This window comes from Schistocerca gregaria, chromosome 1 (genome assembly GCF_023897955.1).
Source record: "Schistocerca gregaria isolate iqSchGreg1 chromosome 1, iqSchGreg1.2, whole genome shotgun sequence".
NCBI classification, from domain to species: domain Eukaryota; kingdom Metazoa; phylum Arthropoda; class Insecta; order Orthoptera; family Acrididae; genus Schistocerca; species Schistocerca gregaria.
In genome coordinates, this window is record NC_064920.1 from 895,393,269 (window position 1) to 895,411,346 (window position 18,078).

The 18,078-nt window shown below is 40.5% G+C and overlaps 1 protein-coding gene across 2 annotated transcripts in view; it reads right to left on the minus strand.

Annotated features, from left to right (window-relative positions):
- Nucleotides 1-18,078, minus strand: part of LOC126274083 (protocadherin-like wing polarity protein stan) — a 358,480-nt gene that overhangs the window by 226,083 nt on the left and 114,319 nt on the right. For both annotated transcript variants that reach the window (XM_049977080.1, XM_049977081.1), the window contains exons 15-16: nt 4,107-4,341; nt 927-1,131 (exon numbers count right to left, since the gene is read on the minus strand). In XM_049977080.1, coding sequence (XP_049833037.1) covers nt 927-1,131; nt 4,107-4,341 — 440 coding nt within the window. The remainder of the gene's footprint in view (nt 1-926; nt 1,132-4,106; nt 4,342-18,078) is intronic.

Sequence of the window (18,078 nt, forward strand, 5' to 3'; positions counted from 1 at the left end):
CAATCAAGTAGCTTCTCAATTTCCCCTCACAAGGGCTGAGTGCACTCCACTTGCCAACAGCGTTCAGCAGACCGGATGGTCACCCATCCCAGTGATAGCCCATCCCAAAAGTGCTTAACTTCAATCATCTGATGGGAACCAGTGTTACCACTGTGGCAAGGCCATTGGCTACCTTAACTTATAAAATAGCATAAATGTATGTGAACAGTTATCCATACATGTAAGAGATTTTTTATTGCAAACTTGTTCAAACACAAGAAAAGTTTGTAAGCTGATAGTATTTAATGCTATTACCTCTTGTGTTTCATAAAATTGTTAATTTTTTACATAGAGTATTGGATTGCTATAGTGGCTATTTCACGGTTTCTGGTGCATCCATTCTCTAGTGCCATGAGCCAAAGGTCACATGACAGTTCGAGCAAGATCAATACTACCAAACCCTTCGACATATCGGGAAATCTCGAGTGTATTCGAATGAAAGTGCTGTATGCTAAGCCTTAATCTTCAGAATTCTTTAAAATAAATTTGTAAAAAACCTCGACAGCCAAAGCTTAAACTGTAAATGTAAGATGACCCCTATATTAATCTATCAAATACTGTAAAAACATTGACACTAGCAGCACTAGTTTAATCTGTGAATATAAGACAACCTTGTATCTTTCGAACAATGAATCTGGGAAAAAACCTTCTCTTATAGTCAGATAAATATTGTATTACATATTCCTAATACTTCTTAAAATAACATTTAGGAGATCTACATGTTAAAAAAGTATTATACTATTTTGGAATAACAAAGGATTTGCTTTAAGATACTGTTAATAAATCTTAAAACTTTGTTTTAAATTATGTAATTTACTCTTAAAAGTTTGCTTTATGAACAGCCTATCCACAATCAGATAACTAAGAAACTTATAACAAATACAAACCTTGTTAAAATAATCTACTTCAACAGAATGCCAGTTACCATCAGTGACACCGCCTGGAATAGATACTAATGCACTGGAGACATTTGATCCTAAAGAAAACGAGAACCGAACTGAACCATTCACTATCTCCAGTGCAATAAAATCATGTTTCTCATTATATCGTCCATTATATAGTAACAGGCCTGATTCTGCTTGAGTAGCAAACCTGTAAAGTTTAAAACAATATCAAGAGTTTGTAAATATATTCTTAATGTAACAGCTCAGAGAGACTTTAATTATAAGCTATCCTACAGGCATTTCAACAAGGAGGCATATTTGCTGTTCTTCCTCCCCTCCCCCTTTTCTCTCTCCCCAAAATTTCCCTAGTGTCACCCATCAGCTTACCACTGGCTGCCAGTTGTAAGCATACTGTAGTATAACTGTCTATCCTGCATGCCTATATTGCACGATCATAGAAGCATTGTGGCTTAGTTTTGATGGGGCATGCATCACACAGTATCAATGCCACGATTGCTAAATGCAATTTGCAGTAATCATGTTGAAGTACTGTAATTAAATATTTTTCTAGGGAAGTTGTGTATTTGATATCAGTGTTGATAGTTAAGTATTGGTGATTTATCTGAGAGTGGTAATTATGAAATTGTGCGCTATGTCATGAGAACAACAATAAACTGCAATGTCGCAGTTACAGGACAAGTAATGTGTACTGAACAATTACCTGTGAGAACATTAAAAGTAAGAGAGATATTTATCCATCTGACTATTAACTAGAACAATGCAAACCACAAAATAATAGCACATGCCAGAGAAGTTAATTCTCAGAAAGGTAAAGTTATCAATGGGGTAATTTAATTTCAAGAAAACATTCTGTAGGACAAAAGATCAAAATATGTTTACACAAACGTGTATTTAAAAAGAGCTAGTGTACAATGAAACAAGAATGCAAGTAAAATGCTGAGTAAGAAGAAAAAATACCGTCTGCACAGAAAGGCAAACATAAGTATAATTAGGTCACCATGAGAGATGTACAGCATCATTACACAAAATGAATAAGATGAAAGGAAGTCTACAGCTCAATGTTCCATCTACGACGTGGCCATCAGAGGCATCACAAGTTAAGACTGGTCAAGTAAGAGGAAAGAGACTGGCCACATACTTTTGGAAGGGGAAAAAACCATTCCTAAGCTTTGCCCTGTTTCAAGTCTGGCATATTAGCCATTGTGCAACCTTACTCAAAAAGATTTAACACTATTTTAACAAATGGAAGTACAATATGCACCAACAATTTGAATAGCAGAGTGTTCTTAACAGAAAAGCAAAGAATGAAATTACCAATGTCTTCAGCATAAACATATTCTTTCCTTAAGAAAGTAATCTCGGTGCCCAAAATAATACTGCCTCAGCTTAATCATGCAGAAAGTTCTACAATTTCAGATTTTGCCCAGTATCATTATACAAGTGACATCCAACACATAATTTTTCTTGGACAATTTCTGTTAAAAATGTATTATTTCTTGTGAGACCTTCTGGAATATTCCCAATTCAGCCCACATAGTACCATGAAATTTTGATAGATGGCAATGATATATGTAGGCTTCAAAACAGCACCTGTAACAGAGGTGTACTCCAAGCAGGAAGCTGTCATCGAGTTCCTTTTGGCGGGAAACCATAGTATTACAGATATTCAGAGGCACTTTCGTAATGTCTATGGAGACCTGTCAGTGAAGAAAAGCACTTTGAATCATTGGGCTAGGTATCTGTCGTCATTGCAAACCTGTCCAACTCCTCTGTGTCAGACAGCTGCATATAGCTATGACTCCTGCAATGTTGGAACATGCGGGCACATTCTTTTGAGGTCCAATCAAACACCTCATTACACACAACTGGACATCTCTGTTGGTATTCCTGACACACACTTCCACCAGTTGGGGTTTTTACAGGCATGTGGCAACTGGGTTCCTTGCTGACTAACAGAACACCGTAAAGAGAAATGAAGATCCATCTGTGCACAATTGCTCACATGTTACGAGGCTGATCATAACAATCTAAAGTACCAACTGTGAACAACTGTTTGCATGTTACAAAGCTGACTGTGAAAATTTTTTGTCAAACACTGTCACAAGTGATGAAACATAGGTTCATCACTTTGAACCAGAAACAAAATGGCAATCCATGGAGTGGTGCCACACCACCTCTCCTCCAAATAAAATTTACAAAGCCGCACCCTCAGCTGGTAAAGTCATACGGATGGTTTGCTGGGACTCTGAAGGAGTTATTCTGTTTGATGTCCTCCCTCATGGTGCAATGAACAACCCAGAAGTGTATTATGCTACCATCAGAAAATTGAAGAAACGACTTCAATGTGTTCGTCACCACAAAAATGCAAACAAACTTCTTCTCCATGACAACACAAGGCCTGAAACAAGACTGTGCACCCAACAGGAGCTCACAAAACTTCATTGGACTGTTCTTCCTCATTCACCCAACAGCCTGGATAGTGCACCTTCCAACTCCCACTTGTTTGGCCTAATGAATGACACACTCCGCAGGAAGCACTACATGGATAAAGGATAGGTTATTGATGCAGCAAGACATTGGCTCCAACATCGACCAGTAGAGTGGTACCATGCAAGCACACAGGCCATCCCTTTAACGTGGCATACGGCATCACATTTAATGCATTTTACGTTGAAAAATAGGGCTTTGTAGCTAACAGGGTGGTAAATAATACGGTGTATTGGAATCCTGAATAAAACAAACATGCTTTGCGAACAAAAATATGTTGCATTACTTACTGAATGCCCTTTGCAGTTCTGGTGGCAGAAGAGCTGGGGAGAAGGGGGGAGGTAATGTTTTTCTAAGTACAAAGAGGAAGAAGAATCGATGCTGTACAATATGGTGTAGTTGATTCAAGGACAAATTAAAAGACTCACACATGTATTTCTAGGTTGTTGTTTTTTTTATACATAAGAATGTTTTCTTGAGCTTAAATTTTAACTGTTCCACATCTTGAGATTTCCTGTCATCATCCACTTCTTTTACTTTTCAAAACAGGAATTCCCACTCCAAAAATTCGTATGATTTATTGTTTGAATGAAGCCAGTTTTTGTTGTAGGGTCTACCTAAATACCAACTAATCACATGAACAATCACTGAAAACAATAGTATAATTTAACTCACCGAAGTTTAATGTGGAGTCTGTGGCGCTGTCTAAGTGATGGAAATGTCAGAAAGGAGGCTTTGTTGAAACTACGACTGCGAAGTTCACAAAGTGGAGTGAAGTGATTAGGTGCCCTGGCTGGTGCACATCCTTCACAAACAAAACCACCTCGTAGCAGAGGTGCACATACAGAGTGTGATCGACAAAGACCAGGCTGGCAGGTGTCCATGTTCATGTCTATTTCACAGCTTTTACCTGTAGACATATACACAAACATATTACTTTTCTGGGTCAATGAGGGTAAATTTCTCAATTTATTACAGGTTTCAACATTCAGCATACAATGTTAAAAAATGGAGCATCTTAGGAAAGAAAACAACTTCAAATATAGCTATGATTTACACTCATATGAAACTAGGTAGAAGTCTAACGTACACATAAACAGAGTAATTACAAACATATGCTAACAAGGAGTATATCATGTTAGAGATATGTAATATAACCATATGCCTTCTCACTTAAAAAAATAGCAACATTAAATACATTTACAGTAAAGTTAAAACAGTTCTTGCTTGATAATTCTCTGAATTTGTAGAACACCATACTAAGAAAATCTGGTTAACCAAATAGTGTTGATTATATAATTATGTCTTATGTTACTTTATACAGGGTGTTACAAACAGGTACGGCCAAACTTTCAGGAAACATTCCTCACACACAAAGAAAGAAAATATGTTATGTGGACATGTGTCCGGAAACGCTTACTTTCCATGTTAGAGCTCATTTTATTACTTCTCTTCAAATCACATTAAACATGGAATGGAAACATACAGCAACAGAACGTACCACCGTGACTTCAAACACTTAGTTACATGAAATGTTCAAAATGTCCACCGTTACCGAGGATACATGCATCCACCCTCCATCGCGTGGAATCCCTAATGTGCTGATGCAGCCCTGGAGAATGGCGTATTGTATCACAGCCGTCCACAATACGAGTATGAAGAGTCTCTACATTTGGTACCGGGGTTGCGTAGACAAGAGCTTTCAAAAGCCCCCATAAAAGAGAGTGAAGAGGGTTGAAGTCAGGAGAGCATGGAGGACACGGAATTGGTCCGCCTCTACCAATCCATCGGTCACCGAATCTGTTGTTGAGAAGCGTACGAACACTTCGACTGAAATGTGCAGGAGCTCCTTTGCGCATGAACCACACGTTTTGTCGTACTTGTAAAGGCACATGTTCTAGCAGCACAGGTACAGTATCCTGTATGAAATCATGAAAATGTGCTCCACGAGTGTAGGTGGAAGAAAATGGGTCCCAATCAAGACATCATCAACAATGCCTGCCCAAACGTTCACAGAAAATCTGTGTTGATGACATGATTGCATAATTGTGTGCAGATTCTCGTCAGCCCACACATGTTAATTGTGAAAATTTACAATTTGATCACGTTGGAATGACGCCTCATCTGTAAAGAGAACACCTGCACTGAAATGAGGATTGACACATTGTTGGACGAACCATTCGCAGAAGTGTACCAGTGGAGGCAAATCAGCTGCTGATAGTGCCTGCACACCCTGTACATGGTATGGAAACAACTGGTTCTCCCGTAGCACTCTCCATACAGTGACGTGGTCAACGTTACCTTGTACAGCAGCAACTTCTCTGATGCTGACATTAGGGTTATCATCAACTGCACAAAGAATTGCCTCATCCATTGCAGGTGTCCTCATCATTCTAGGCCTTCCCCAGTCGCGAGTCATAGGCTGGAATGTTCCATGCTCCCTAAGACGCCGATCAATTGCTTCGAACGTCTTCCTGTCGGGACACCTTCGTTCTGGAAATCTGTCTCGATACAAACGTACTGGGCCACAGCTACTGCCCCGTGCTAATCCATACATCAAATGGGCATCTGCCAACTCCGCATTTGTAAACATTGCACTGATTGCAAAACCACGTTCGTGATGAACACTAACCTGTTGATGCTACGTACTGATGTGCTTGATGCTAGTTCTGTAGAGCAATTAGTCGCATGTCAACACAAGCATCGAAGTTATTATTACCTTCCTTCAATTGTACCAACTGGCGGTGAATCGAGGAAGTACAGTACATACTGACGAAACTAAAATGAGCTGTAACATGGAAATTAAGCATTTCCGGACACATGTCCACATAACATCTTTTCTTTATTTGTGTGTGAGGAATGTTTCCTGAAAGTTTGGCCGTACCTTTTTGTAACACCCTGTATTATTATCTACTTTGACTGTGTTAAACATGAAGTCTCACTTACAACTGCTGTAATATAAACTAATTGTGTTACCTCGAAAACTTGTCCTATTTAAGGCCAAAATACCTTTCTGGCATAACACTAATAAATTATACACACAAAACTTCCTCATGAATCAGTCTATCTTTTTGTGAAAATTATATCAAAATCCCTACCGTAGTTCCCGAGATTAAACAATGAGACAGGAAGCTTTCATTTAGTAATATGTACAGATATGCATACATATTTTAGATATATTTAGCCCACACCAATCTGCCTTCTACTGATGAGGAAGGAACAAGTAACACACAAAATTTCGATTTGCACCAAAAACACAGTTCTCAGTGACTGGTCAGTATTCTTTCTTCTCAAAGTGTAGAGCTTATTCTTCGAAACTGTGAAACAGCAGTCATTAACTTTGTCCATGAAAATCAAGCTGCTAATACAAAATTCCTGCAAGAAAATCATATGAAATGATCAGATGTGGAAAATATTAAGAAGGCAACTTTTTCGCATTATGTTCCATGCTGAGACGATATGCATAACTGTTTATCAGTTTTACTTATCCCTTTACTTTATTAAATGTTAAGCCATAATTTATTGGATTAATTTAATGAATTATTTACTCTTCATATCTAAGAGTTCAGTAGGAAAGTCATACTGTAAGTAGTTTTCCAATGTTCTTCTATCACACATTGTGGCCATCTACAGTGTTGGGTGAGCCTGTCTTGATGAATGTTCAGGTCTCTTGCTGGGTATTACTGGCAAACAAAGTGGGTGAACATGATCTTGCATCCTTCGCTGATGAGAAAATGACTAGTGTATCCGAGATCTCACTTTGTCCTACATAAGCCCGTGCAAAGTGGCTTTTGATGTACTCATACCAATCTATCAAGAGGTGCCACAAACATCAGTCTAGGTAACCTTTCACAGGCTTGAAAACTCAATAGTTGTGTTACAGTGGCCCTGTTAACTACTGTGACTTTTGACATTCAGTGAGCACAGGATCATGTGCGGGGTGTGACTTTTGTACACACTGGTAAGAACATGGTTATAGCTTCTTTTCTGTTGTTGTCCAGCACTCAACTGGAAAATGATTTGCTGCACTGTGGCCTGTCTAGCCACCGTTATAATACGCAATGGTAAAACACAACCCCCTCTATCACCAACATGTTGTTGCCCAAGACAGTTGACTCTGGTGGCAAAAGTTTATCCTAACTTATTGAGGTCCTCACCTTATAATCTTGACACAGTGGCATGTTAAATGCCTAGTGCCTGCAAAACATCAGAGATGAGAAGTTCTGTGTTTTGGGCAGCCACTGGTCAAGTGCTAATATGGCATGTCTTGTCCAGCCTGCGGTCGACTCTCAAACTAACACCACTCGTTGGTGCAAGGTTTCCTGACAATAATTTCTTATATAAACTCCTTGGCTAGTTATGAACCACAGACATTGGCGCTGGTGCGAAGGCTTGCATGCCTCAGCAATACAGATAGCCATACTTTAGGTGCAACTACGATGGAGGGGTATTTGTTGAGATGGCCAGACAAACATGTGGATCCTGAAGAGGGGCAGCAGCCTCTTCAATAGATGCAGGGGCAACAGTCTGGATGATTGACTCATCTTGTCTTATAACACTAACCAAAACGGCCTTCTGTGGTGGTACTGCGAAGAGCTGAAGGCAACGGGAAACTACAGCCATAATTTTTCCTGAAGGCATGCAGCTTTAGTGTATGGTTAAATAATGATGGCGTCCTCTTGGGTAAAATATTCCAGAGATAAAATAGTCCCCCATTCGGATCTCCGGGCGGGGACTACTCAGGAGAACATCGTTATCAGGAGAAAGAAAACTGGCGTTCTACGGACTGGAGCGTGGAATGTCAGATCCCTTAATCAGGCAAGTAGGTTAGAAAATTTAAAAAGGGAAATGAATGGGTTAAAGTTAGATATAATAGGAATTAGTGAAGTTCGGTGGCAGGAGGAACAAAACTTCTGGTCAGGTGAATACAGGGTTATAAATACAAAATCAAATAGGAGTAATGCAGGAGTAGGATTTATAATGAATCAAAAGAAATAGGAGTGCGGGTAAGCTACTACAAACAGCATAGTGAATGCATTATTGTGGCCAAGATAGACACGAAGCCCAAGCCTACCACAGTGGTACAAGTTTATATGCCTACTAGCTTCGCAGATGAAGAGATTGATGAAATGTATGATGTGATAAAAGAAATTATTCAGATAGTGAAGGGATAAGAAAATTTAATAGTCATGTGTGACTGGAATTCGATAGTAGGAAAAGGAAGAGAAGGAAACGTAGTAGGTGAATATGGAATGGGGGTAAAGAATGAAAGAGGAAGCCTCCTGGTAGAATTCTGCACAGAGCATAACTTAATCATAGCTAACACTTGGTTCAAGAATCATAAAAGAAGGATGTATACATGGAAGAGGCCTGGAGATACTCGAAAGTTTCAGATAGGTTATATAATGGTAAGACAGAGATTTAGGAACTAGGTTTTAAATTGTAAGACATTTCCAGGGGCAGATGTGGACTCTGACCACAATCTATTGGTTATGAACTGTAGATTAAAACTGAAAAAATTGCAAAAAATGGGGAATTTAAGGAGATGGGATCTGGATAAACTGCCAGAACCAGAGGTTGTAGAGAGTTTCAGGGAGAACATTAGGGAATGATTGACAAGAACGGAGGAAAGAAATACAGTAGAAGAAGAATGGGTAGCTTTGAGAGATGAAATAGTGAAGGCAGCAGAGGATCAAGTAGGTAAAAAGATGAGGGCTAGTAGAAATCCTTGGATAACAGAAGAAATATTTAATTTAATTGACGAAAGGAGTAAATATAAAAATGCAGTAAATGAAGCAGGCAAAAAGGAACACAAACTTCTCAAAAATGAGACTGACAAGAAGTGCAAAATGGCTAAGCAGGGATGGCTAGAGGACAAATGTAAGGATGTAGAGGCTTATCTCACTAGAGGTAAGATAGATACTGCCTACAGAAAAATTAAAGAGACTTTTGGAGAAAAGAGAACCACTTGTGTGAATATCAAGAGCTCAGATGGAAACCCAGTTCTAAGGAAAGAAGGGAAAGCAGAACAGTGGAAGAAGTATACAAAGAATCTATACAAGGGCAATGTGCTCGAGGACAATATTATGGAAATGGAAAGTCGAAACAGGGCCCCGGCCCCGAGAGTAGACAACATTCCATTAGAACTGCTGATAGCTTTGGGAGAGGCAGGCCCCTCCTAAACTCTACCATCTGGTGAGCAAAATGTATGAGACAGGTGAAATACCCTCAGACTTCAAGAAGAATATAATAATTCCGATCCCAAAGAAAGCAGGTGTGGACAGATGTGAAAATTACCGAACTATGAGTTTAACAAGCCACGCCCGAAAAATACTAACACAAGTTCTTTACAGACGAATGGAAAAACTGGTAGAAGCTGACCTCGGGGAAGATCAGTTTGGATTTCGTAGAAATGTTGGAACACGTGAGGCAATACTGACCCTCCGACTTATCTCAGAAAATAGATTAAGGAAAGGCAAACCTACATTTCTAGCATTTGTAGACTACGAGAAAGCAGGGGTAAAATACAGGGAGCAAAAGGCTATTTACAATTTGTACAGAAACCAGATGGCAGTTATAAGAGTCGAGGGGCATGAAAGGAAAGCAGTGGTTGGGAAGGGAGTGAGACAGGCTTGTAGCCCATCCTCGATGTTATTCAATCTGTATATTGAGCAAGCAGTAAAGGAAACAAAAGAAAAATTCGGAGTAGGAATTAAAATCCATGGAGAAGAAATAAAAACTTTGAGGTTTACCTATGACATTGTAATTCTGTCGGAGACAGCAAAGGACCTGGAAGAGCAGCTGAATGGAATGGACAGTGTCTTGAAAGGAGGACATAAAATGAACATCAACAAAGGCAAAATGAGGATAATGGAATGTAGTCAAATTAAATCGGGTGATGCTGAGGATATTAGATTAGGAAATGAGATGTGTAAAGTAGTAAATGAGTTTTGCTATTTGGGGAGCAAAATAACTGATTATGGTTGAAGTAGAGAGGATATAAACTGTAGACTGGCAATGGCAAGGAAAGAGTTTGTGAAGAAGAGAAATTTGTTAACATTAAGTATAGATTTAAGTGTCAGGAAGTCGTTCCTGAAAGTATTTGTATGGAGTGTGGCTATGTATGGAAGTGAAACATGGACGATAAGTAGTTTGGACAAGAAGAGAATAGAAGCTTTCGAAATGTGGTGCTACAGAAGAATGCTGAAGATTAGATGGGCAGATCACATAACTAATGAGAAGGTATTGAATAGATTTAGGGAGAAGAGAAATTTGTGGCACACCTTGATTAGAAGAACGGATCGGTTGGTAGTACATGTTCTGAGACATCAAGGGATCACCAATTTAGTATTGGAGGGCAGCGTGGAGGGAGACCAAGAGGTGAATACAGTAAGCAGATTCAGAAGGATGTAGGTTGCACTAGGTACTGGGAGATGAAGAAGCTTGCACAGAATAGAGCAGTATGGAGAGCTGCATCAAACCAGTATCTAGACTGAAGACCATAACAACAACAACAACAACAACAACAGTAAAGACAGGGGTGAATATTTTGTGATGTGATTAATACTCATAACTTTTTTTATCTACCACAGGTGATGAAACAAAAGTCTGAAACAAAGCAAGCTGTAGCCTTGTGTATGCCCAAATCTGTCCGTAAGTAATTCAGACCATATTTAATGCAAATGCATTACTTAAACAATAATTTTTGGTATGGTGAATACAGTGGCATGTTTATTTTTACTGGGAACAACATTGATTAAAAGTAATGAACAACTGAAATTATCATAAGGGCTCATAATGGTACATTATGACTGAGCTAATCAGTTGTTTTGGAAATACTGACACAAACCATTAACGAGCTATGGCTCCAGACTTTACAGTAAGATTCTTTAATTTTCAAAAAACTAATCAACTTACAAGATAACTGGTATTGGAGTTCAAACACATCCTAAATTACTGTTACATTTTATATCATTATATCTGTCTAATTTCCAAGTTTATCAGCATACTCCTGTTGCAATAATTTCTTGGACTCAAGTGACACACTTTATTAATAAATCACACTATTAAAACAAATTTGCACAAATTATCCTAATTTATAATGCGGCAACTGTAGTGATAAATACGTAATGCACAGTGTAGACAGACAAATTAGTTATGTAATCTTTTGTATTTTGTTAAATAATTGCTTATTACATGAACTAAATTACTGCCTTAACCAATAGCTCATCTATAACAGTAAATACTCAACAAACAGTTTTATAAAAAGAAATATGTAGTAGAAAAACTAAAAATAATCCTATGTAAGTCTTTAAGTAGTCCACCACAATGAAAAATCTTCAGTCCCAAGTGAGCTAGCACACAAGTGTCATCTATATGTGAGTCTACAACCAATATTGCTGTGAAAGTTTGGCTCACTTTAGGAGGTTCAATATGTATAAGTCTGTCCATCATCATAGTTGGATCAATTAACATTCTGTACCATCTTCCTTGTTAACAACATGTCTTAGTGAAGTACCTGTGGAAACTTCTTTGATTGACACAAGTATAAACTGCATTTTCCAATCCACACTTTGTGGATGTGTTATGTGGACCCATGCTGCAATACATGTCTATGATAAATTATGTAGAGAAGTGTGATGAACTAAGCGGTTTTTTTTGTTTTTATTTTTTTTTATTTTTTTTATATAAATTGCAATTTGTGGATTGAGGTTTATGGCAACTATTGTGACTGAAACTGTCATGGGATTTGTAGATATATGAATGTAAGTGTTAGGAAACTGATCACTGTCCAATATGTCAATTTAAAGTTAGTAAATAAACGAAAAGTGAAACTAAAAAACAGTGGTGGTGTTTCCACTATTGTATAACACCATTCAATAGCCAACAAGTTTTCAGTGGGTAGCACTACTGAGAAGATGATGCTTTAGCCAGGTTAGTACCATCACAAGTTCTTCCTCACAACACAATGTTCTTGTTGTAATAGCTTTCAATATCTTTTTAAAACTGACGTACAGTGGTGTAAAGCTTAATAACATTAACTGTTAAAAATATTTCACTATGTTTTCCACAGAACGTGCTAAATTTGATGATAGACTCTGATAGCACAGTTAAGTTTCATCCCAGTTAGGATGTGAACCTGCACTGTGTTGGTACATCTTACATTTAACATCTTCCTTGGGGTGGGGAAGTGAACATGAACATTACATCACTTTTGATAGGCTCCCAAATTGTTTTGTAAAGGAAATTTTCTTTTTCTTTTTAATTAGTTGCTTCAGCAAATATATAGATGAACATGTTAAAAGTCTTAATTGTGCAGTGAATTACAAACTCTTCTCCGGGGGACACCAACTTGATGAAGCACTGTATATCTGTGTGAAGCTTAGGGGTATGGTGAAGGTAGAGGACCTACTGCCAGAAAGGCCTCATTTGATGGATCAGACTAAGAGCGTCCCACAACGTCCCATCTTCCCCATCCATTCCTAGCCCTTATCCAATACCCTTTCCTAACTCAAGGTGTAATGTGATCTGTGCTGAGGGGTACGTGGCACATGGGAAGATGTGTCGCAAATGGGGCCTCAGGGATACCGGGCGACCTCCCTAAGTAAGTAGCCTTACACCGTGCGGGGTATTCATGGTGTGGACTGTGTAGATCCCCAAATTTCGTGGGACCAATATGGACACGACTAAAGAAAATAAACTAAAACAAACTGAGGGGCAAACTGAGACCTCAGACACTCAAACATCGGAGTCAGGACCAATGGAAGGCATTCCCAATACTGAATCAGGATCTAGGCCTGAGCCAGAAGTGGGAACTGAAAGTTGGACCAGATCAAGTTTAAAGCGTTGTCTGGGGTTGAGACGAGGAAACTGCTTGGGGAACAGAGAAGAAAAGGAAGGGAAGGAATGGCTTCCTAAATATAAGTGGAGGGAATTAAAGGGGCTTGAACCTAAGACCCCAAGAAAAAACTCTCAGGTTGAAGGGGATACACAAACTCAACAATGTCAAAGACAGGCAGCAAGAGGATAAGGGAGGAATCAAAGACTCCATCCTCCCTGGATAAGCGAGCCCAGAAAAAACAGAAGCAACAAATAGGGAAACAGTTCCACAGTACTGCAGTCTCGGTTTTTCAGAAGGCAGTTATCCACGAAGGCTATCTACTGGTAGCCATCATCTCGCAGCAGGAGGAACTTGTACCGATGGCCCTCTTTGAAAAGATTGGGGGGGGGGGGGGGGGGGGGCACTGGTCCAGACCCAGCTTCAGGGTCTATCTAGATCCTGGTGCCCTCATTTTCGTCCGTGAGGGGGTGGAATGGCTTAAGGACAAGGTGCCCACGATATCCCCGAGAGAAGCTGCAAAGCTGCTGGTCAAGACAGTAGCGGAGCTTCTTAAGACCGCAAAGCTATCAATATGGGTACCGAAGATCCTTAAGGATGTCTTCCCTAAGACCATTCAAGAAAATAGGTGCCCAAAACCCAAAAGTCTGGACAGAAGACTGGCGAGTAATCAACCAGAAGGTTGTACCAGAAGGACGAACTCTGGAGGCGGAGGTCGGAGAGAAGTCCCTGAGGGCGATGCGAAAGCAAGACCTGATATTGTTTATATGGTTCTCGCAGGCCACCGTCAGGGTTATCAAAGACCTCAAAGGCAGTGATGGCAGCAAAACGGAGACTGGAGGTGCTGCAAATTAATGTGCAGCACAGTAAAGGGGCCTCTGCTGTTCTGCGCTGCTGCCTGGGTAGGCAGGAAGTGGATGTGGTCCTGATACGAGAACCCTACTTATATAAAGGTGGCGTATCAGGCCTCAGTGGCACAGGAGGTAAGCTGATTTATGCTAGAAATCTAAGAAACTCCAGAACATGCATCTACGTAAGAAATGGAATTTCTTTCATGCCAATGACGGATTTCTGCTACAGGGACCTAGTGACCATTAGAATGCAGCAATTTGAGGAAGGTACCATAAGGGAAATTGTTTTGGCTTCAGCATACCTTCCTTACGGAGACAGCTCTCCTCGTCCTATGGAGGTGAGGAGGTGGGTAGAAGCTTGCCATCGGCAAGGTGACCAACTGTTGGTGGGACGCAATGCCAATGCACACAACCTAGTGTGGAGCAGCAAGGACACCAATAGTAGAGGTGAGTACATTCTCGAATTTCTTTTAGCTAAGAACTTGGAGGTCCTGAATAGGGGCAAAGAACCTACATTCAGGAACAGCAGAAGGGAAGAAGTAATTGACATAACCTTTAGTTCCATGATGATGGGCAGCTATGTCAAACAATAGCATGTGGTGTTAGAGCCATCCTCATCCGACCACATGTACATGAAATTCAAGGTTGAAATGGGAATCAGACAGGCCATGACCTATAGGAATCCCAGGAAAACAGACTGGGAGACTTATGCGAGGGACCTTGACTTAGGCTTATCGGAAATTAAAACCTCCATAAGGAAACCAGTAGAGTTTGAGGATGTAGCAGAGGCCATTACCTGTGCCATAGTGAACTCATATCAGGACAACTGCACAATCACCAAGAAGTGCACAAACAGGAGTGTACCTTCATGGAACAATAACACAAAGAAAATGTTTAATCTTGTGAGATGAAAAGGACAATGGGCAAAATATCGTGAGGCACTTGTCAACTACAACCTCGCAATCAGATGAGCACAGGAGGCATCCTGGAAGGCATTCTGTGAGGAAGTGGTCAGCATGGCTGCTCAAACCAGACTTCACAGAATCCTCACTAGAGTAACAACCAATCCACGAGGTACGTTGAGGAAGGTAGATGGGGAATATATATAGACAGCACATGAGATGCTGGAACTGCTCTGCCGGACAACACAAACCAGAATGTAATCCTGGAGAGAGAATGGTTTTCAGACACTCGAAGAGAGGACTGGGAATTGGCCAAGAAGAGTGTGGACTTCAATAAAATCCAATGGGTGGTGGGAACATTCCAACCGTTCAAGCCACCTGGCCCAGATGGAATCTTTCCAGCTCTCCTGCAACAGGCAGGAGAAAATCTCATAAGAGCCCTATGCAGGTTATTCAGAGTTCGCCTAGCAGTAGGAATCATTCCCAATGCTTGGAGGGCAGTGAAATTTGTCTTCATTCCAAAGATAGGGAGAATTGATCATACCGTGGCTAAGGATATGAGACCAATCAGTCTGTCCTTCATTCTCAAAACATTGGAAAAAACTGGTTAATGTGTACGTTGGGGAAAGGAGGCTAATTAGGGCCCTCTACATTCAAACCAACATGCATATCAACCAGGTAAATCATGTGAGACAGCTCTCCGTCAACTCGTTGGGAGGATGGAGAAAGCACTTCACTTTCAAGAAATAACCCTCTGCCTCTCCTTGGATATCGAGGGGGCCTTCAGTAACATGACCTTCGATTCCATGGTAATGGCAGCAGAGGTGCATGAGCTGGGGACCACTATATGCAGGTGGACCAGGGTCATGCTTAGTGGAAGGAAGGTAGAAGCTACCATGATGAATGAAAAGATGGTAATTAACACCACTAGGGGTTGCCAACAAGGAAGAGTTTTGTCCCCTTTATTGTGAAATCTAGTTGTGAACGAACTCATTGAGGAACTAAATTTCAGACAATGCTTCTGCCAAGGATACGCAGATGACCTTGTCATAGTAATACTTGGCAAATTTACTGACACAGTTAGAAATATGGCACAAGGAGGATCAGACATTGTACAAGATGGTGGATTAAACAGGATCTATGGGTTAATCCTAAGAAGACTGTTGTGGTGCCATTCACGAAGAGGCATATCAAACACTCAAGTTGGAATCTAAAGTTCTTCAATGAAACTCTACCTATGACGGGGATAGTGAAATATAACTAGAAAGGACCTCTCAAATTAAGAGCATCTTCTCCTAGGCAAAAAGTACTCTAGTAAGTACCAGAAGGGCTTGTGGTAAAATCTGGAGTCTAAGCCCCAGAGGTATGCACTGGATACACACCACAGTCGTTAGACCTACAATTTCCTATGAGGCTGTAGTGTGGTGGAAGAAGGTAGAACAGCGGGTTTCAGCTACGGAGACTGGCCTGCTTAGCCATAACAGGCGGAATTAACAGCACACCAACTGCTGGGATGGAAGATACGCTGAACATGCCTCCACTACACCTTTGGGACATGTTGGAAGCAGCAGCTGGGGCATACAGACTTAAAACTGGTAAAAACCGGATCTCATTGGGATATCCAGAAACACACACTAAGATAGTGAGTGAGGTAGATATAGGAATGGCTGGAGAAATACCAGCCGACTATATAATAACTCCCAACTGCTTCAACAAGCCTTACATTATAATAATTGGAAGCAGGGAGCAGTGGGAAAAAAAGGTTCAATACAGTACTGGGGACATTGTTTGGATCAACGATAGGGCAAAATCAGACCAAGGCATTGGAGCAGGAGTGCACGGGGTTCAGCCAAGACTGGAGGGCATCATCTCTCTAGGAAAATTGGGCTTGGAATTCCAAGCTGAAATTATTGCAATCTGGGCATGTGTGGAGGAGAATATGCATAGGTGCTACAAGGACTGTAGCATCTACATCCATTCAGAGAGCCAAGCAGCCCTGAAATCAGTGGCAGCTCCTGCAACGAGATCTAAGATTGTTGCAGAATGCCACAGGGCTCCAGTGGAGCTAGGGGAAGCAATAGGGTAAACCTAGTGTGGGTCCCTGGCCACTCAGGGATCTGTGGCAGCAATGACTTCATTTGGTTGGTTGGTTAGTTTTCGGGAAGGAGACCAGACAGCGAGGTCATAGGTCTTATAGGATTAGGGAAGTACGGGGAAGGAATTCGGCCGTGCCCTTTGAAAGGAACCATCCCAGCATTTGCCTGGAGCGATTTAGGGAAATCACGGAAAACCTAAATCAGGATGGCCGGACGCAGGATTGAACCGTTGTCCTCCCGAATGAGAGTCCAGTGTCTAACCACTGCGCTACCTTGGTCGGTTGACTTCATTTATTGGACTGGAACCTGTCCTGACAATCACCAATGCTATGATCCTACTAGAACTAAGGAACTGACTTAGGAAACAGCATGTATAATATTGGACCAAGGCCCATAAACAAAAACATGGTAAGGTAATGATGCCCAAGCCATGGGACTGATGAGCGGCCATGGGAATTTCAAAAAACACCTACACAACACAAAGGATGTAATAAATGTAGGATATAATAAATGTAGGATCTGTAATGAGGGCGAAGAAACTGCATCACATGTAATCTTTGAATGCATGGCATTGGAGAGCAAAAGATGCAGATTCTTTTGGATAGCCAGACCTGAAGAAATTGTGTCTAACAAAAAACTGGCAAAGGGACTCCATGCACTATTTAAGGGCAGTGGTTAGCTTTACTTGATATACAGTGAGCGAGCGATACCACACAATAAACTTGGTTTTGGTGCGGGCAGTGGCAAGTTAGATCTAAGCTGTTTTAGTTTCCCTGTCAAAATCAAATCAAATTACTAACTTCTCTGTGTACTATGATTTGCCAAATAATTTGTTTTCATACCTTGAATGGTTTAGAAAACATTTTTGGTGTCCATGTTACAAAGAAATGCCCTGTATATGACAACTGCATTTTTTATATGTTGCCTTAAGTTTCAAAACACTTTTTCCCCTCCAATCCA